Source organism: Gymnodraco acuticeps, unplaced genomic scaffold (assembly GCF_902827175.1).
Source record: "Gymnodraco acuticeps unplaced genomic scaffold, fGymAcu1.1, whole genome shotgun sequence".
NCBI lineage: Eukaryota > Metazoa > Chordata > Actinopteri > Perciformes > Bathydraconidae > Gymnodraco > Gymnodraco acuticeps.
In genome coordinates this window covers 85,019-106,229 of record NW_022991762.1, presented here as the reverse complement: position 1 = coordinate 106,229, position 21,211 = coordinate 85,019, and the positions used below count along the sequence as shown (strand labels likewise).

Below are 21,211 nucleotides of genomic sequence, written 5' to 3'. Positions count from 1 at the left end.
TCAAAATAATATATAGTATGTCTCCATGCTTTAATGTTCAGAAAGCTCTTTATTTTTATCATACTGCCTATGCTGCACCACCTCTTTTCACCCTCTGTCTGAAACCAGAGCCCAGTCTGCTCTGATTGGTTAGCTGTCCGGCTCCGTTGTGATTGGTCAACCACTTAGAGATGTCCCGCCCCTTAGCCTATCACCTACAATGTGTTGGAGCTCCTGCCAACAGAAGTGCGAGTGTTACATATTAATGTGACTTAAAGGGCCACTTTAAACCAATCAGATTTTGTCACATTCTCCATGATTCATCATCTAGTTTCAGTGAAACATTAAAACTGTTTCTTTCTCTACTGCTGTCAGTTGTTATTTACATGCAAAACGTAACTATGAGGGGCCGTACAGGCCGTAATCCATACTGGTCCTCTCACGCACATACATTCTCCTTTTACATACATATATTTTCACTCTTACATACATACATTCTCCTTTTACATACATACATTTTCACTCTTACATACATACATTCTCCTTTTACCTACATATATTTTCACTCTTACATACATACATTCTCCTTTTACATACATATATTTTCACTCTTACATACATACATTCTCCTTTTACATACATATATTTTCACTCTTAAATACATACATTCTCCTTTTACATACATATATTTTATAATATATGCATGTGTGAAGACAATATATGTATGCAAGTGAAGAATGTATGTATGTGTGAAGACAATATATGTATGTGAGAGAAGAATGTATGTATGTGTGAAGACAATATATGTATGTGAGAGAAGAATGTATGTATGTGAGAGAGAAAGTATAGTGGAAACGGAAGGAGTATGGTTGAAACGGAAGGCAGGTCATTCTTGCGCGGTGATTGGCTCAGAAGGTCGAGCGGGGCGGGCTCATGTTCAGAACTTCTGATTCAAATCAACATGATGGAGGGAGAGGGTTAGGGTTAGATGACTCCGTGTATCTACGGACCACTTGTTTTTCTTTATTAAACAAGTAAACGGAAGAGTGTCTGCGAGGCGTTTTTGCTTTTTACCTTACTAAATGGTCTAATGGTCATTGTAGCGAGGGGGGGGGGGGGAGGGGCGATACTCGCGGAAGTGATTTCAAAACAAAAGCACTCGTTTGCTTGGAACGTTGAACATAATTATAAACAAGGGGAAACAAGGTGAATTTAACGATCACAACGAAAACGGCCAAGACACACATTGAGCCCAGAAAATGAATGTTATTAAGGCTGTAAATATAATAGGCATGTGTCTAAAATGGACAACATTGTTAGGAGATTTAAACTATACAGCGATTCTGCACTGCGGTCACTCAGCCGTCTCTCGCGTTTGTCTTTTCAAATCAGCTGCTCTTCATATTTTACAAATATTTGTTACTGAAAGTTCTTAATAAAACTGACACTGTTGGACTCGAGGGGAGAATAATACATGGACAACATTGTTAGGAGATTTAAACTATACAGAGAGCCGTTTTTTCAAATCAGTAGCTCTTCATTTTCTTTTTACAAATATATTTTACCACAAGTTCTTCATAAAACTGACACTGTTGGACTCGGTACTAGTTTGACTGCTACTAACAATACATTGAAGTACTTTTACTGTGTACTTTGTGAGAAATACTCTGTCAAAGTCCCCTCCATATAGCACATAATCTAATGCATCAGTCCATCCCAGGCGGGAGTTTATAAACCAAAGGGTAACCGCCCTTACGGCACGCTCTGATAAGTAAAGCGAACGCACCCGCAAGGACACCTGGCCAGGGATGTGACAGTTTCAGGGGTTGACCAAATGTTCCTTAAAACCCCTAATGCTTGCTGCAATCTACGCGAATCATCTCCCTCCATCATGTTATGTTGATTTGAAATCAGAAGTTCTGAACATGAGCCCGCCCCGCTCGACCTTCTGAGCCAATCACAGCGCAAGAATGACCTGCCTTCCGTTTCAACCATACTCCTTCCGTTTCCACTATACTTTCTCTCTCACATACATACATTCTTCTCTCACATACATATATTGTCTTCACACATACATACATTCTTCACTTGCATACATATATTGTCTTCACACATACATAGCTACATTCTTCTCTTGCATACATATATTCTCTTCAGACATGCATATTATAAAATATATGTATGTAAGAGGAGAATGTATGTATGTAAGAGTGAAAATATATGTATGTAAAAGGAGAATGTATGTATGTAAGAGTGAAAATATATGTATGTAAAAGGAGAATGTATGTATGTAAGAGTGAAAATATATGTATGTAAAAGGAGAATGTATGTATGTAAGAGTGAAAATACATGTATGTAAAAGGAGAATGTATGTGCGTGAGAGGACCAGTATGAATTATGGCCTGTACGGCCCCTCATACGTAACCCTCCTCCCTTTGATTCACCTTCAGATCTCATCACATGCAGTGCAGATACGCTTCCTTCCACTAAGCTCATCAGCTCTCTGTGTGTCGAGACTCCAATGAGGGAACATCCCTGTCTTGCCATCGCTAACCCACTTAAGTGATGTTGTCTTAAAGGTGGGGTAGGTAATTTTGGAGAAACCAGCTCGAGTGCGCTAGAATTTGAAAATACACAGCCGGAAAAAATCTGCCACTTCCTTACAGAGCCCCTCCTCCAACACACACGAACGCTCACATGACCAATGAGGGCACGAGATCAGTTTGTGCACAGATGGAAGGCTGACAGGCATGTAGGCCATCCAGTTACTTTAGCCGGGCCGGCTCAGATGATTGGTCGTGCTTTTTACAGCGCCACGGCTTCCACAGATTTTTATGGATTTGTTGTCAAAGCACTTAATGTATTCATTGCTATCGGATGTTAAGAGCATTCCATGGAATATAACAAAAAGTGTATCTCGAGCCGGTTTCTCAAACTTACCTACCCCACCTTTAATGGGGTTTAATTGACTGCTAAAAAATATTCCTCTAAAATGTACTGATGCAGAGTCAAGTAAACTACAAGTAGTCTGCCTCATATATGTGTTCTGCGCTTCATGTACTTTGTTTTTATTCTGGAAGAATGTCGTTTCAAAGTGTTTACTAAGGCTTCTTGGTATTTACATCTGAAAATGAAACATGCAAATACTAGTTTCAAAATGTGTGAGCACAGAAGAGATATATAGTTAATCTAGAACATTTCAAAGTCATTACATATTTTATAAGCACTTTTACTAAATCTATCACAATAAGTCAGAAAGACATATATTATTGTATATGTTTTTTTTAGTGCTGGGTTCCTGTCAGCTCTGAGTTCAGTGGGCTGTGTCAGTCTCTTCCTCTTCAGCAGCTGCAGGTGGTTCCTGCTGTAACAGCTCAGAGTCTCTGCAGTCTGACTGAGGGAGGTTTTTGTACGACGACAAATCACTGTGTGAACACGTTACCACTGTGGTGACTCTGACAGTAATAAACTGCTGCATCTTCAGCCTTCAGTCCAGTGATGGTCATAGAGAAGTCAGAGCCGCTTCCACTGCCACTAAACCGAGGTTCTGTTCCTGATTCACGTTGGCTCGCATATTTTATCAGGAGCTTTGGAGGCTGTCCAGATTTCTGTTGATACCAGAACAAATTATCATAAATACTACCCCATCTGTAAACATTGCTACTGGTTTTACAGGTGAGAGTGACGGTGGATCCTGGAGCAGACGTCTCGACTGCAGGCTGAGTCACAGTCACAGTCTGACCGCTGCATCCTACACACAGAAACAGATCATTGATTTCTCAGCAGAAAGAAAGGAGAGGAAAGGCAGCACATGATGTTTGAAATGTTGCTGAGTGAATGAACCTGTGAAACAGCAGCAGGCCAGCGTCCAGATGAGGATGGTGATGAGAGTCATGGTGCTTTCTGCTGACTGACACATGTGAGTCCTGCAGTGTTGAACTCACAGGACTATAAACCTTCTCAGTTCACTGGAGGATCAGCTGACCATGCAAAGCCTCCTCTCTATGGAAATGATGTCTCTGCTCTCAGCACACTGAAGGCAACGTGGGACACGAAACCAGGAGGAACACTGTCTGGATTTACACCGTCTATCATCTGAATGGAAGAACATATTTATATCAGGAGTGGAGATGAGGATTTGAGTTTGTGTCCACTGTGGTTGGTATGATATGTCTGTTTGTCTGACATTAACATACATACAGAGATTCACTGTAGATAAATAACATGTTTCAGTTCTGTTTCAAATACATTTGTTAATAACTATTATTGAAAAGCCTCATGTTCATTTAACCGTGTAGAAACTAATATAAAACTGACAGAGTTAGTTGTGTAGAAGACTGTAATGGTTTCTCTGCCAGGTGTAGAAAAGTGATGAGAAATGACATAAATCATCTTAATTCTTCCAGAGATGTAATCCATATCTTTAGAAAAGCTTTGTTGATTTAAAAACGGTATATGTGTCTCTGTTATCAGTGAGATCAGGGAGCTTTCTCAGTGATACATGCTTGCTGACAGTGCAGGAGGTTTTTGTACGGCCACTCAATGAGTTTGTATCACTGTGGTTGACTTTTGGTGGAGGAACCAAACTCATCGTTCACTGTAAGTACCAGAGATTTGTATTTTCTACCACAGAAAACATTACATTTACTTTTACATCAGAATTTGATAAATCAAGAAATTATTTTGGATAATTTACATTATGTTGATATTTTTTAAATCTATAAAGCTTGGCTGAAGAATTGAAAAACATTAAGCGAAGTTAGTTTTATTGTAATATTAAAGAAGATGTTACGGTGAATTATATGTACGTTTTACTTTTCTTTTCTAATAAGATATAAAAACATTTTTAGCTCACAATTGACCAAAGAACAGCTGCTCTGTCATAACATCTAATTGTGATTTACTTTTTAATTGTTATACATTTTAACATTCAACAAGTGTTTCATATAAAATCTGCTGAGGATCCGTTAAAACACATTAAAGTGTGTTTTTGTACATTCAGAGTCGCTGCAGGGTGCGTTCACAGTCCGTTAGTTTAAAAGAGTTCAAAGGAAGTGAAACAAACAGATGACAAAGTCTTCAACTGTATGAGATGTTACTTTTTGTTTTTCTGAACAGTAAATGATTTCAGAGATTAGTTATTCATTCTGAAACATTGTAAAGCAGAGATAAAGCTTTTCATATAATGATCATTACATGAACACCTTCATTACGTTGCTTACTTTCATGTAACTCTTCAGGAGTTTTGATGAGTGCCAAAGAAGAAGATTCATTATTTTAAATGCCAGAATGATATAAAGTATCACCGTTTGATTTTATGAATGAAACCCTCGTGTTCTCCCATGCCTCAGCTCCTCTTGTGATCACAGCTCATGCTGACAGCTGACCCCCACTTTCTCTGTCCTGTACCTTCAATGTATAATTCTTGTTCTGATGAGAGCTACAGAATAACACTCTGACTCCAAACGTCAAGTTTAACATTTTATTTTATTTATTAAACCCTCATTTCCTTCCTCGTTCTGTTTGTTCTGGAACTATTTGAATGTTTTTAAAATATGTTTTATTGTTTTATGTCCTACATATTTGTATGTTGCATTGTTGGAGGAGCCTTGGGCTTTTCATTGCCTTATCTACATCGCCTATGTGCAATATGTGCAATATGTGCAATATATACCTGGCTGCTAAATCCTCAGAACTGTTACAGGATGTGTATTTTGTAAATTGTGTAACTTTTTATTTCATTTTTTATTATATTATAACTTTTTTTTACTTGAATACTTCTGTATGCATGCTTCTACGTAACATGAAGCTGTCTCTGGCTCTTTTCTGCTGTAACAGCGTGAATGTCCCCTCTGAGGGACTACTAAAGGTATTCTGACTCTGGTTCTGATTCACTGCAGCTACTGTGCATATGACAGTAAAGCCTCTGAATGTTTGAATGTGTCCTGTATGGACTCTGTCTCACAGCGTCTGTCCCTCAGTGGAAGTTCATCTGCTCCTTGTGTCTCTCTCCCCTGCAGCGGGCTCCATGCTCAGGCCCTCCGTCTCTCTGCTGGCCCCCTCCTCCTCTGAGCAGCTCTCTGGGGGCTCGCTCACGCTGGCCTGCCTGCTGACCGGCTACTCTCCTCAGGGAGCCGTGGTGAGCTGGGAGGTGGACGGCACACAGGTGACAGAGGGGGTCCTGAGCAGCTCGGAGGAGGAGAAGAGCGGACGCTACAGCAGCAGCAGCAGCCTGAGCCTGAGCCAGGAGAGCTGGATGTCAGGAGAGCTGTACTCCTGCAAGGTCCTCCATCATGCCCACAGCCAGACCCAGTCCCTCCACAGGAGCCAGTGTGGGGGCTAGAGGGGCCGCTGGAGCCCAGGAGAACACATGCTGCTCTGATCATCAGGAGCTTTAATGTTTGTAGAGGAAAGTGAAGCTTTGTGTGGCCGAGAACAACACTGCTGTAAAGTGTTGGACAGCAGCAACTTAGAGAGTGATGTGTGAAGCTCAGCAGAGATGAGAGTGTGCTTAGTAACTGTCTTGTTGATGATTCAGGATGTTCCTAATAAAGCTTTCTCTGATAAATAACATGATGAAGTGTTTGGTGTTTTATTTAAAGTAGTAAGACATTAAAAGGTTTTATAACATTCTGCACTTCTATCAGCAGAACAAGATAAAGCTTTGGATATTTATTTTTTAATTGGCAATGAAATTGACCTGGTGGTGAAGGAAAGTTACTACACTGTTTTAACGTGATTAAGAATTTGATCCTAATGTGAACTTGATTTTTAGTGAGGCAGAAAGTTTATGGCTCATAAATAAGATCAGCCTTTAATCTGAGCTGAGAGTAGATATTTAGATTTTTAAGAATTGATTTTTCAACATAATGTGAATATGGAGTTAGTGTTTGGTGAAGTTCCTGTCAGCTCAATGTTCAGGGTGACAATAATATAGTTTAAACAGGGTGTTGAAGAGTGTCTGAGAGTGTGTTTCAGCTTTATTTGGATTCATGGTGGTTCTGCTTGATGACTCTTGTGTTCACTGGACCAGTTCTCCTCCTCTCAGTCTCTTCACCTCTGCAGCTGCAGCAGGACGCTTTACTTGAGACTGAAGGAGGTTTTTGTACGGCTCTAAATCACTGTGTGAACGTGCCATCACCATGGTAGCCAAGACAATAGTAATCTCCTGCATCAACATCCTTAACGTTACTGATGGTTAAAGTGTACTGAGCACCAGATCTAGTACCACTGAATCTAGGCTCAGTACCAGAGAACAGAGATGATGATGAGTATATAAGAAGTTTAGGAGCCTGTCCAGGTTTCTGAAGATACCAACTGAGATAGGAACCAATATTAGAGCTCCCTGTAGCGCTGATGGTCACAGTCCCTCCAGCACTAACAGACTTGGATGAGTCAGTCTGAGTCAGGAACTTGTTGGCAGAAGACTCTGAAATGAGAAGTGAAATGTTAGATAACCAACAACATGGAGCAGCAGTTTAAATGATAATAGAAAGAGTTAAAGACAAAGCACATTGGATGCAAACATGAAAAGAAAAGACACACATTGAACCACACATACATTACTCCTATCATTTCAGATGATACATTTTCAAAGTCTCTCACCCTGACACAGAAAGCCCAACATGACAAGCAGAGTTACTGACAACATGATCTCCAGTTCTCAGGATGAGTGCAGGAACACGGTTCAGACTCTACGTGACTCAAGCCCTTAAAACTGTGAGGAGCAGTGAAGCATTACAATCATGCAAATGACATGTCACACGTCACACAGACACCTGTCCTTGAGGAACCAAAATGCAGTTGAGGTGAGTTTTAGTTACGGTTTAACATCTCTTGAACATCATTTGGTCATTCAGAGTCACTCTGAAATGTGAGGGTAATGCTCTTCTAGGTACGTTCTTTTCTTTGCAAACATCTTTCCTTGTTTCCACTTCTTTCTGAAGTATCTCATGAACAGTTTAACAGTTCCCCCGCTGGCAAATCGATCTACATTGAACTCAATATCCACTGAGTGTTTGATTCTCTAGGATGTCCCTTCTTGTTATCAAATCCACTGAATAGAGACACAGCATGCCATGCAACAGAGAGACATCTAATATCTAACAGGTCTGTCAAGACTGGATGATGTTACCTCAATGAGGGGCCACATAGAGAAACACATACAAAGGGCTGGGCCACTCACTAGAGGTGAGGTATTTTGCCTCATAAATTAAGTTATAAGTTAAATCAATCAAATGTAAATCATGCTTGTTACCTGAATATGATTTAAGTAAAAAAGCTCACAGCTCTCCATAGGGTTTCATTTATTTTGTTATAACAAGTGTTGGCAGCTCATCCCTTAAAACAGGAGCCTCAGATTGCTTAAGATAAGGGGAAATATGAAGTATATATTTCAAGCTTGTTATGCAAATAAGTTATTGGGCTTTTTTTCATCAACTAAGATTTGTTAGAAAATGTTTTCAACTTAAATGTATTTGAAAAGTGGGTTTATTGCCACATGAATACTACTATGTAATATAAGTCAACATATATATTTAAGAAGTATATTATAAGACAAGATGAAGTGTCAGGTGTGGGCCATATTCCATTATACTTTTGAATCGGCAAATAAAAAATTTACAAGACACCCCTGATCTATGCATTTAATGTATTGCCTGGTTAATAAATGTGCAACACAGTACTAGTCACATAGTGTCACACTGTAGATCCTGTTTTACATTAATCTCTCATCAGAGATGGCCTTTTTTCTTAGTGACTATGTATATAATTGAACATATGTATTAGGAAAGGGGAACATTTGAGTTTCACTTCCCCTCTGACTGGGGCTCATGTAGTTTCTGTACGTCTGTGCCGGTGGTGCGTATCAGAACCTCAGGTCAGGTCACAGCTCAGCACTCTGTACGCTGTTTCATACGAGGGAGGTTCTTGTATGACTATGAGGCCGACATTAGCTCCCATACAGCAGTCACTTCATGCATCTTCAGCTCTTGGTGGTGGGAGTGACTTTCATTTCAAATCAACTACAGCTCAGAGACAGAGAAATAAAACATAGCTACTGAATGCAAACTATTTTATATGAAGAACAGTTTGAACATTAAACTAAAATAACCCTATTTCTGTAAAGGCTGGTTAATGCACTCCCTGTAGACTCAAATCAGTATCTCACCCTGGATGTAGACTACCAGTACCAGCAGTAAAACCAGCAATAACCTTATTTAAAAACTGGATAATTGTGCATTAAGGCCAACAAATCTTCTCTTAGAGTTGTCTGTGTTACATCTGCATGAAAAACGACAATGCTGCCCTCTTGTGTCGACATAGGAGTATGTAAAGACATTTGAATCTTTCACATCATGCACAGAATCTGAGATACAGTGACATAAAAGTCCCTTCTTTATCGGAGCAAAGTTCTCTTGTGAGTCTTTATCGCTTTGCAGTCGCCCTGTATAACAATCTAGAGTCTGTCTGGGTCTCTTTGTAGTTGTTTTGCCTCTTTATGAAGTAATTTAGCACTTCTTTGTGGCGTCATGCCTCTTTCTCATCATTATGCATTTCTTTGTGGACTTGTTGCGTCTATTTTCTCCTCTCTCTTTGTTCACTTAGTCTCTAAGTTGCATTGTGCATCTCTTTCCATGGCTTTATAATCAAAAAAATTATAATTTAACCAGATGAAAACATTGAGACAAAATCTCATTTACAATGCTGACCTGGCCAAGAAGGCAAAATCTGGCACATATATACAGTGGAAGCTTACCTAAAATGGCTTCATACATTAATAAAAACCAGTGCTGCATCCCACGCATACTAAGTGAGGACCATCCAGTTAGGCTATAGCGTGCAATGATGAGTCCTATAGGGTGCATTTGATATGTATTGCAGTGCAGCATGGTAGAGTGGGTCAAGTTTGGCCAAAACAGTGGGACAGGCAAATCTATAGATTGTATCACTGTAGTCACGCTGAGACAGGAATAAGCCAGAGACCAACCTTTTACGGGAAGATGTTGAAAAACAACGTTTAAGTCTGTAAAGGAAGCCAAGAGTGAATTTCAATTTCTTAGTTAGAACTTCAATGTGGTGTTTAAATTTTAGATTTCTGTCCAACCAAAAGCCCAGATATTTGTATGTATCAACAAACTCAACAGAGACAACAGCAAGGGTGTCAATGGAGAGGTAAGAGGACGCTGACTTGGGAGAAAAAAGCATTGATTTGGTTTTCTTACCGTTCAATAGCACTTTATAATCAAGAAGCGCATGCTGCAGCGTGATACAATCAGATTTTAAATTGGAAACGGCCATATCCAGAGAAGGAGCACATGAGTATACAATAGTGTCATCAGCATAAATATGATATAGAAAATTGCATCTGATTACAAATATTGTTTACGTGTAATAAAAAGAGCAAGGGCCCCAGAACAGAGCCTTGTGGAACTCCCTTCTCCAAGGTGACAGGCTCAGAGACAGTACTACCCAACCTGACGCATTGAGTACGGTCGGTTAGATAACTCTGAAACCAGCAAATGGCGTTATGACCGAAACGAGACACCAACATAATATTAGACAGAAGATGAAAAACCTTCAGGTTCAGGTTCTTTATTTGTACCCGTAGGTAGATTTTGTTTGCAGAAAAAAGGACAAGGGATCCATCCTGACACACTCTAAAAACAAACACAAACAACAGACATATCTATAATAAAAGGATAAATAACAAGTACACCCTGCTCCGTCAAATCTCAAAAACATTTAATAAGAAAAACACAAGTACAAACTCTAGTACAAACATGGACATTCAAAATTAAAAATGAAATACATAAATTGGCATCTGTGTGACACTCCTATGATGTGTTAATTTGTGCAATAGTTGCTGGGATAAAACTGTTTTTATACCGCTTCGGTCTACTCTTTGGGACAAGTAACCTCCGGCCCAAAGGAAGAAGCTTAAATTCTGAGTGCAGAGGGTGGGAGTCATCGTCTCATATGGAGCTGGATAACCGCTGTAACTGCCTGAGGTACAGGGTCTCCAGGTTTAGCTGTGGCTCACCAATCAGTCTGCTGGACCACTTGATTATCTGACTCAGAGAGTTTCTGCTCTTTAAAGTCAGGTTACCAAACCATGACATGAATGAAAAAGACAGAATCGACTCGATAAAAGCACGATAAAATATGATCATTGTAAGGGAAACTTCTGTGTAGCAATGCAGTGGGAGTCACCGACTCAGTAAAGAGACACGGGAAGAGCAGGAGCTTTGATGTCAAACACTGATGGTTTATTTAGGAGGTTCGGCCGGAGGATTCACATCACAAGTCACAGCAGCCATGGTCTGACTGCACGGGAGAGTTGCCACGTCAATTCTGAAGAACTCTACCCCAGACTAGTGTTGCACGGTGTACCGATACTTGAAAGGTACCGCGATACCCTGCCGTTAAAAACGGTACGATTCCTCCGTTTCATTAGTGTCGGTACTTTAAGAATGACGGGGACAAGTACTCCGGTGAGAAAGCGCCGTTTTAATAAGAGCCGTGAGTGTTCAGCGCTCTGCTTCCACTCCCTGCGTGCACTGCAGTCGTGCCTGCGGCCAGACCCATGTATTTAGCTAGTTCAGAGAGAATAATCAACATTGTGCATAACAAGATAGAATCATAACACCTCTATCAGCTGACTCCAACAGGCAGGAACAGGGAGACAGAACACTGAGAGCACAGCAGCCAAGGTTACAGGTGCGTGTGCTCAGTCAGGACAGTTTGAACTGATAAACTGGGTCAAAGTCATGGACCTTGGAAAATATTTCCCCAACAATCATCATGGTTTTGTCAATGTTAAATAGGACAGTTTCCTAAGACAGTACAAACGCTGGTGCCCCCTTTTCACACAGCTTCACATTTTGGATCAGAGCTAAATTTTGAGTCAATAATTGTCCCCAGATATTTGTATGATTGCACTAATTCTAGTTTCTGATTCGCGATTGTTAAGACTTCATGTATGTGGGGATGTCTTCTAAAATCAATGATCATATCCTTGGTTTTGCTTATGTTCAGTTGTAGATAGGACTCCTCACACCACCTGACAAAGTCGTCAAAGACAGGGCCGTGGCTGGTCTCATTGTCCTGGAGCCCACTAACAATTACAGAGTCATCTGTATACTTTAAAATAGTCCTATTTTCCCACCTACTTTGACACATATTAGTGTTAATTATAAATAATAGTGGCGAAAGGATACATCCTTGTGGGGTAGCCAGTGGAGGAGCTGACTTGATCAGATAAGGTCCCATTCACGCACACTCTTTGTGTCCTATTGGTTAAAAAATCAAGAATCAAGTCCATAAGATTATTGCTTATTTCAAATTGTTCTAGAAGTCTGCCAATTAAAATATGAGGTTTCCATATTATCCTTCTCCGATAAGATGGAAAAAACAAGCACCAGTGTGATTTTGGTGACAGTACGACTATCTTGGACATAGTTATAGTGGGGGTGCCAAACCAGGCAGCTGCACCACCCTCAGCACTCTAATGGCGCGTTTCCACTGCAGCGGGGTAGCCCCGTTTAAGCGTCCCTAAGCGTCCTCGCTCTGGCCTCGGGCTGCCTCGCTGGCCGGCCCAGGCCGTGGCGCATTTCCATTACAGTTTAGGACCTGGGGTAGCAACGCAGTGTAGGTGGGGCGATCGGCTTTGTTTTTGTTCACATTTCGAGTTGTTCCGTCGAGCTCCCGCTGGATTTGATCATCCCCAATGAGATGTAGGAACGTCGTCACCTCCTCGGTCGACCACGGTGTGCTTTTCTTATTAGACGTAGCCATTTTTGTAGCTCATCCGTTTACAAAATGCTGTTTATAAAAATGCTGCAAGCTTGCTTCTAGATATATATGCGACGCTAGGGATGAACTCGCGCGCAATCTTGTGACGATTCTCTCTGACCAATCAGCAGTCGAGAGTGTTGACGTCACTAGTTCAGCCCTGGCCCTGGTCTGATAGAACCACGATTTTATGAGGCCGGAAAAAGAGGGAAAAAGTACCCGCTGGCCGGTACTAGGCTATATGGAAACGCCACCAAAAACCGGCCTGGCCGCTTGAGGACGGTTAAGGACGCTTAAACGGGGCTACCCGCTGCAGTGGAAACGCGCCATAAGTGAGGATGTCACGCACTCTAGCCCTGAAGAGTCCATCCCATAGACAACCATTATATAAAACTTAAACGTTGATGAGTTAGAAACTCTAAAAGATATCAAAAAGCTGAATACAAATGTGATAACTGAATGTTTTGTGACCGTTTCAAAGTAGGAATGAAGTCTGTAGCTGAAAGTATGCTGAAGGAGCAGCATTTTAAACACGGTGTAGGTAAAAGAGGATTTGAAGGATACTCCCATTGGGTTACATTGTAAAAATATAAGTTTAAAAAGCAGTATATTTAAAAAAGTATAAATGTCAAAAACAAGAAAAGTGTCCTGAAGGAGCTGAACATTTTAATATTTGAATGGTCTCTAGCTGAAAGTATGCTGAAGTAGTTAGACGGTGAAATCTGGTTGAAATAATCAATCAATCAACAACTTTATTAATCCTGCAAGGGGCAATTGGTTGTGAGCAGTTTATGTCATGTACACAGGCAGGAACATACAGGAAGAAAGCACAATAATAAGATGCGGAAGAATAAAGATTTGAAGAACAATAGTTGAACAGCATTTGTACTAATAAGTATGTTGAATAGTAGACTGTGTGTGGCTTCGCCAGTCACACAGAATTACATTATTGCACATCATGTGAACAACATCTTGTTCTTTCTTCTTTCTTAATTCTGTGAGCCATGATCATGCTCAACTCTGACTGCATTTTACACATGTCTGCACAGCCCTCCACTTTAAATATAATTCACTGTAGTTTGCCATATATTCATTGTTCTAAGTGTTTTAGTGTTTTAGCTTTTAAGGTCCTTTGTATATTTTTATTTAAATTTGGTGTAAATACTTATTTTTATTATCTTTATATTTTTTACCTACTATGGCAACTTATTTTCTTAGATTGTTTATGTTCGTACCACCAGACACCAAAGCTAATTCCTTGTATGTGTCAAAGTATCTGGTAATAAACTTGATTGTGATTGTGATGTACGTCTGCTCGTCCTAAAGCCTCTGCTTTGCACTGGTGGTCTCAGGGGGGGTCAGGGGTCAAATCATGTTCAAACTCAACGTCTCTTGGATGTTCCTGCTGTTTTTGGTTTCAATAATGGAACAAAAAAACATTTCAGGAAACTTCTATTAAACTGGTGTTTAGAAAACCTGAAGTTTTTAACTAAGATGTGAATTTGAGGTTAACTAATGGATAAGTTCATTGATTGATGTGAATAAGAGGGTTTTAATCAGCCACCGTTTAACATTTTAAAGACTTCATTAGATTGATCTTTGTCATTTTTAATCAGGATCTTTATAATAATGATGAAATAATAACTCCAGAGAGGCCAGAGATGCTCCTGCTGTGAAACACACCGAGTGGAGACATGTGGGGAAAAGCTAAAGAGCGTTTGTTGTTTTAATTCGGGGAAGCAGAGATCACAATAAGGTTTGTGTGTAATGCTGCTTTTACATATAATGTGTTTCAGACTGGGTTTAATCTCAATGAGTAGTAAGATTATGTTTATTTAAGAATAAGAAGTGAATAGTGCTGGGTGGGTTCCTGTCAGCTCTGAGTTCAGTGGGCTGTGTCAGTCTCTTCCTCTTCAGCAGCTGCAGGTGGTTCCTGCTGTAACAGCTCAGAGTCTCTGCAGTCTGACTGAGGGAGGTTTTTGTACGACGACAAATCACTGTGTGAACACTGGGCCACTGTGGTAACTCTGACAGTAATAAACTGCTGCATCTTCAGCCTTCAGTCCAGTGATGGTCATAGAGAAGTCAGAGCCGCTTCCACTGCCACTAAACCGAGGTTCTGTTCCTGATAATAGTGTGCTCGCAAGTTTTATCAGGAGCTTTGGAGGCTGTCCAGATTTCTGTTGATACCAGAACATATAATTATTACCGGCAACATCTGTGCTGGCTTTACAGGTGAGAGTGACGGTGGATCCTGGAGCAGACGTCTCGACTGCAGGCTGAGTCACAGTCACAGTCTGACCGCTGCATCCTGCACACAGAAACAGATCATTGATTTCTCAGCAGAAAGAAAGGAGAGGAAAGGCAGCACATGATGTTTGAAATGTTGCTGAGTGAATGAACCTGTGAAACAGCAGCAGGCCAGCGTCCAGATGAGGATGGTGATGAGAGTCATGGTGCTTTCTGCTGACTGACACATGTGAGTCCTGCAGTGTTGAACTCACAGGACTATAAACCTTCTCAGTTCACTGGAGGATCAGCTGACCATGCAAAGCCTCCTCTCTATGGAAATGATGTCTCTGCTCTCAGCACACTGAAGGCAACGTGGGACACGAAACCAGGAGGAACACTGTCTGGATTTACACCGTCTATCATCTGAATGGAAGAACATATTTATATCAGGAGTGGAGATGAGGATTTGAGTTTGTGTCCACTGTGGTTGGTATGATATGTCTGTTTGTCTGACATTAACATACATACAGAGATTCACTGTAGATAAATAACATGTTTCAGTTCTGTTTCAAATACATTTGTTAATAACTATTATTGAAAAGCCTCGTGTTCATTTAACCGTGTAGAAACTAATATAAAACTGACAAAGTTAGTTGTGTAGAAGACTGTAATGGTTTCTCTGCCAGGTGTAGAAAAGTGATGAGAAATGACATAAATCATCTTAATTCTTCCAGAGATGTAATCCATATCTTTAGAAAAGCTTTGTTGATTTAAAAACTGTATATGTGTCTCTGTTATCAGTGAGATCAGGGAGCTTTCTCAGTGATACATGCTTGCTGACAGTGCAGGAGGTTTTTGTACGGCCACTCAATGAGTTTGTATCACTGTGGTCACTTTTGGTGGAGGAACCAAACTCATCGTTCACTGTAAGTACCAGAGATTTGTATTTTCTAACACAGAAAACATTACATTTACTTTTACATCAGAATTTGATAAATCAAGAAATTATTTGGGATAATTTACATTATGTTGATATTTTTTAAATCTATAAAGCTTGGCTGAAGAATTGAAAAACATTAAGCGAAGTTAGTTTTATTGTAATATTAAAGAAGATGTTACGGTGAATTATATGTACGTTTTACTTTTCTTTTCTAATAAGATATAAAAACATTTTTAGCTCACAATTGACCAAAGAACAGCTGCTCTGTCATAACATCTAATTGTGATTTACTTTTTAATTGTTATACATTTTAACATTCAACAAGTGTTTCATATAAAATCTGCTGAGGATCCGTTAAAACACATTAAAGTGTGTTTTTGTACGTTCAGAGTCGCTGCAGGGTGCGTTCACAGTCCGTTAGTTTAAAAGAGTTCAAAGGAAGTGAAACAAACAGATGACAAAGTCTTCAACTGTATGAGATGTTACTTTTTGTTTTTCTGAACAGTAAATGATTTCAGAGATGAGTTATTCATTCTGAAACATTGTAAAGCAGAGATAAAGCTTTTCATATAATGATCATTACATGAACACCTTCATTACGTTGCTTACTTTCATGTAACTCTTCAGGAGTTTTGATGAGTGCCAAAGAAGAAGATTCATTATTTTAAATGCCAGAATGATATAAAGTATCACCGTTTGATTTTATGAATGAAACCCTCGTGTTCTCCCATGCCTCAGCTCCTCTTGTGATCACAGCTCATGCTCACAGCTGACCCCCACTTTCTCTGTCCTGTACCTTCAATGTATAATTCTTGTTCTGATGAGAGCTACAGAATAACACTCTGACTCCAAACGTCAAGTTTAACATTTTATTTTATTTATTAAACCCTCATTTCCTTCCTCGTTCTGTTTGTTCTGGAACTATTTGAATGTTTTTTAAATATGTTTTATTGTTTTATGTCCTACATATTTGTATGTTGCATTGTTGGAGGAGCCTTGGGCTTTTCATTGCCTTATCTACATCGCCTGTGTGCAATATGTGCTATATGTGCAATATATACCTGGCTGCTAAATCCTCAGAACTGTTACAGGATGTATATTTTGTAAATTGTGTAACTTTTTATTTCATATTTTATTATATTATAACTTTTTTTTACTTGAATACTTCTGTATGCATGCTTCTACGTAACATGAAGCTGTCTCTGGCTCTTTTCTGCTGTAACAGCGTGAATGTCCCCTCTGAGGGACTACTAAAGGTATTCTGACTCTGGTTCTGATTCACTGCAGCTACTGTGCATATGACAGTAAAGCCTCTGAATGTTTGAATGTGTCCTGTATGGACTCTGTCTCACAGCGTCTGTCCCTCAGTGGAAGTTCATCTGCTCCTTGTGTCTCTCTCCCCTGCAGCGGGCTCCATGCTCAGGCCCTCCGTCTCTCTGCTGGCCCCCTCCTCCTCTGAGCAGCTCTCTGGGGGCTCGCTCACGCTGGCCTGCCTGCTGACCGGCTACTCTCCTCAGGGAGCCGTGGTGAGCTGGGAGGTGGACGGCACACAGGTGACAGAGGGGGTCCTGAGCAGCTCGGAGGAGGAGAAGAGCGGACGCTACAGCAGCAGCAGCAGCCTGAGCCTGAGCCAGGAGAGCTGGATGTCAGGAGAGCTGTACTCCTGCAAGGTCCTCCATCATGCCCACAGCCAGACCCAGTCCCTCCACAGGAGCCAGTGTGGGGGCTAGAGGGGCCGCTGGAGCCCAGGAGAACACATGCTGCTCTGATCATCAGGAGCTTTAATGTTTGTAGAGGAAAGTGAAGCTTTGTGTGGCCGAGAACAACACTGCTGTAAAGTGTTGGACAGCAGCAACTTAGAGAGTGATGTGTGAAGCTCAGCAGAGATGAGAGTGTGCTTAGTAACTGTCTTGTTGATGATTCAGGATGTTCCTAATAAAGCTTTCTCTGATAAATAACATGATGAAGTGTTTGGTGTTTTATTTAAAGTAGTAAGACATTAAAAGGTTTTATAACATTCTGCACTTCTATCAGCAGAACAAGATAAAGCTTTGGATATTTATTTTTTAATTGGCAATGAAATTGACCTGGTGGTGAAGGAAAGTTACTACACTGTTTTATTGTGATTAAGAATTTGATCCTAATGTGAACTTGATTTTTAGTGAGGCAGAAAGTTTATGGCTCATAAATAAGATCAGCCTTTAATCTGAGCTGAGAGTAGATATTTAGATTTTTAAGAATTTATTTTTCAACATAATGTGAATATGGAGTTAGTGTTTGGTGAAGTTCCTGTCAGCTCAATGTTCAGGGTGACAATAATATAGTTTAAACAGGGTGTTGAAGAGTGTCTGAGAGTGTGTTTCAGCTTTATTTGGGTTCATGGTGGTTCTGCTTGATGACTCTTGTGTTCACTGGACCAGTTCTCCTCCTCTCAGTCTCTTCACCTCTGCAGCTGCAGCAGGACGCTTTACTTCAGACTGAAGGAGGTTTTTGTACGGCTCTAAATCACTGTGTGAACACGCCACCACCATGAGCACCCAGACAATAGTAATCTCCTGCATCAACATCCTTAACGTTACTGATGGTTAAAGTGTACTGAGCACCAGAGCTAGTACCACTGAATCTAGGCTCAGTTCCAGAGAACAGAGATGATGATGAGTATATAAGAAGTTTAGGAGCCTGTCCAGGTTTCTGAAGATACCAACTGAGATCAGCACCAATATCTGAGCTCCCTGTAGCGCTGATGGTCACAGTCCCTCCAGCACTAACAGACTTGGATGAGTCAGTCTGAGTCAGGAACTTGTTGGCAGAAGACTCTGAAATGAGAAGTGAAATGTTAGATAACCAACAACATGGAGCAGCAGTTTAAATGATAATAGAAAGAGTTAAAGACAAAGCACATTGGATGCAAACATGAAAAGAAAAGACACACATTGAACCACACATACATTACTCCTATCATTTCAGATGATACATTTTCAAAGTCTCTCACCCTGACACAGAAAGCCCAACATGACAAGCAGAGTTACTGACAACATGATCTCCAGTTCTCAGGATGAGTGCAGGAACACGGTTCAGACTCTACGTGACTCAAGACCTTAAAACTGTGAGGAGCAGTGAAGCATTACAATCATGCAAATGACATGTCACACGTCACACAGACACCTGTCCTTGAGAAACAGAGAGAGAGAGGAGGTGGAGTAAGTAGAGGCTACATCTCCCTGTGGACTCATGGAGAACATGTAGAAACTTTCTGTTCCTCAACTCTCTGCTGTTTCTGTCTGTTCAGTTTACCAAAGGCCTCTGTGCTTAATAACATAAATATAAGAGATATACTTGATTGTCCCAGCAGGCTGCCCTCTGCTGGCTGTCCAGGTTCAGAACAACTTCATATTGATGTGAAATTGAATCTGTTCTCCACCTTTAGCTCTTTTCATGATCCCTTACTTGGTGCAGGGACCTGGAGCTAAACGCTCTCAATCAGCCCCACCGGCCCCCATCACTCTGAGGGACTCCCCAGTCCTGTGCTTCCCAACCTTTTTCAGTCAGGCCCCCAGTGGGTAATTGGAATTATTTTCCAGACCCCCCTAACCCGGTTCCCACCGAGATTGGTAGAATTAATTGTATATAGTTGTACAAACATTACATTTTCTCTGCTAATAATAACAACACAAAAAGATCCAACTATTTGTATATTTTATTATGGATTGAACATGAACAAAAGTGCTTGTATTGGCAGATGATCCTGTGCCACTGTGAAATAATGAGGCCGAATTGAAACAATGACAAATACTGCTTATCGATACGGTTCTTTAACAGTATTATTATAGTAGTAATAACAGGTTATTTTTGTTAATTTTTTAGGGGAAAAACTAAACAAATTGGAAACAGAATTAACATTGATTTAGTTTATGTATAGTGTGGATTATGGGCTGCTAGCACACATAACATACCTGCAGAGGTGGTAGTAACTAAGTAGATTTACTCAAGTACTGTACTTATATTGAGGTACTTAAGTATTTCCACTTTTGCTTCTTTGTAGCCTACTTCTGCTCCTCTACAGTCCAGAGGTAAATGGTGTACTTTTACTCCACTACATTTATTTAACACCTTAAGTTACTTTACAGATCTGGATTAATGATGTGAAATATAATCAACTCTTAAATCAGACTTTAGTTACACCTGTAGTAAATTCAATCACAAGATGCCGAACGGCTGCAGTATAATACTTGTACTTGATCTGTATACTTCTCCCACCTTACACGTAATCGGGGGAACAGAACTGGAAACACAAGCAATCTGTCAATCAGCTGGTCAAAAGGCATCATATTCATATGGAGAAATGCACCGTTTTCAACTTCCTTAACTCGGGTTGGAAGTTGAAAACAGTGCATTTCTCCGTATGAATATGATGCCTTTTGACCAGCTGATGGACAGATTGCTTGTGTTTCCGCGTTTCCTCGAAAATACTTAAAGTGGACCTATCATGCTATATTTGAATAATATAGTGTAGGACCATACCTATATAAGGCATATTTATACTTTTTATTTTTCAAAATACCAAACAGATCATGCATTTTAGCCATTCCTCATTTCGCTCAATTTAACACTGTCTTTTCATGGGCTGACTCTGTGAGAACAGCACCATCTACAGGCCTGGCATATGTACTACAGCGTCTCCAGCGCTTTCGATCGGCAATGTCCGTGGCTGTCTCCTCCTGATTGGTGGAGTTGGCCCAATAGCCGTAGCGCCACTTCTGTGACGTCATAGAAGTGTTCAAATCTGGATCAGTCTGTATCAGATCCGTTGCAGCCCCTTTTTAAGAGATTTGGGTACGGAGAAAAATAGAGTGTTTTCTGACACTTGGTGAGTTCCCTGGAACACCGGGGACACATATTCATGTATAAAAGACGTACAAAAGTGCATTTTGCAAGATAGGTCACCTTTAAGGCAAACGAGCATTGTACACATCGAGCCTTGTAGATTGTCACTTTTGAACGTTCTGTTGTCCTGGCAGATCTCTGTGCGTACGGTGCTGCAGCGTGTATGTGAAGCCCCGCCCCCAAAAAACACAGAGTGGGAGATCTCCCCACCGACCACGTTAGATGTCAAATGATTAATAAGTCGAAAGAATGTGGTTTTTTAAAACGTTAAAAAGGTACCAAAATAATATTGACGTTTGGCCAGGATCCGACATTATACAATTAAACAAATAAATAAAAACAAGGATAATTGTGGCTTATTGTTGAGTAAATAGCAGTGTGTGG

The 21,211-nt window shown here is 40.4% G+C and overlaps 2 protein-coding genes and 3 gene segments (V, D, J or C); 2 read left to right on the top strand and 3 right to left on the bottom strand.

Moving 5' to 3' along the window:
* Nucleotides 1–6,555, top strand: part of LOC117535060 — an 89,696-nt gene extending 83,141 nt beyond the window's left edge. The window contains 2 exon segments of the V gene segment in view: nt 4,545–4,578; nt 6,000–6,555. Coding sequence covers nt 4,545–4,578; nt 6,000–6,322 — 357 coding nt within the window.
* LOC117535067 overlaps nt 1–7,688 on the bottom strand; it is an 88,669-nt gene extending 80,981 nt beyond the window's left edge. The window contains 2 exon segments of the V gene segment in view: nt 7,107–7,408; nt 7,585–7,688. Of these exon segments, the coding sequence occupies nt 7,107–7,408; nt 7,585–7,630 (348 nt within the window).
* LOC117535066 (immunoglobulin lambda-1 light chain-like) overlaps nt 1–15,831 on the bottom strand; it is a 111,476-nt gene extending 95,645 nt beyond the window's left edge. The window contains exons 1-2 of one of the 4 annotated variants that reach the window (XM_034199380.1): nt 15,175–15,831; nt 14,775–15,082 (exon numbers count right to left, since the gene is read on the bottom strand). In XM_034199380.1, coding sequence (XP_034055271.1) covers nt 14,775–15,082; nt 15,175–15,250 — 384 coding nt within the window. In that variant the 5' untranslated portion in view covers nt 15,251–15,831. The remainder of the gene's footprint in view (nt 1–14,774; nt 15,083–15,174) is intronic. The other 3 variants (XM_034199379.1, XM_034199381.1, XM_034199383.1) reach the window with 3 other exon arrangements.
* Nucleotides 1–17,906, top strand: part of LOC117535062 — a 70,332-nt gene extending 52,426 nt beyond the window's left edge. Inside the window, 2 exon segments of the V gene segment in view lie at nt 15,890–15,929; nt 17,351–17,906. Of these exon segments, the coding sequence occupies nt 15,890–15,929; nt 17,351–17,673 (363 nt within the window).
* The window catches only part of LOC117535063 (immunoglobulin lambda-1 light chain-like), a 77,168-nt gene that overhangs the window by 51,214 nt on the left and 4,743 nt on the right, over nt 1–21,211 (bottom strand). Inside the window, exons 1-2 of one of the 4 annotated variants that reach the window (XM_034199375.1) lie at nt 3,823–4,127; nt 3,411–3,730 (exon numbers count right to left, since the gene is read on the bottom strand). The exons of 2 other annotated variants lie outside the window; for them this stretch is intronic. In XM_034199375.1, coding sequence (XP_034055266.1) covers nt 3,411–3,730; nt 3,823–3,898 — 396 coding nt within the window. In that variant the 5' untranslated portion in view covers nt 3,899–4,127. Of the gene's footprint in view, nt 1–3,410; nt 3,731–3,822; nt 4,128–21,211 lie in introns of those variants that run through there. One more of the 4 variants, XM_034199374.1, reaches the window with a different exon arrangement.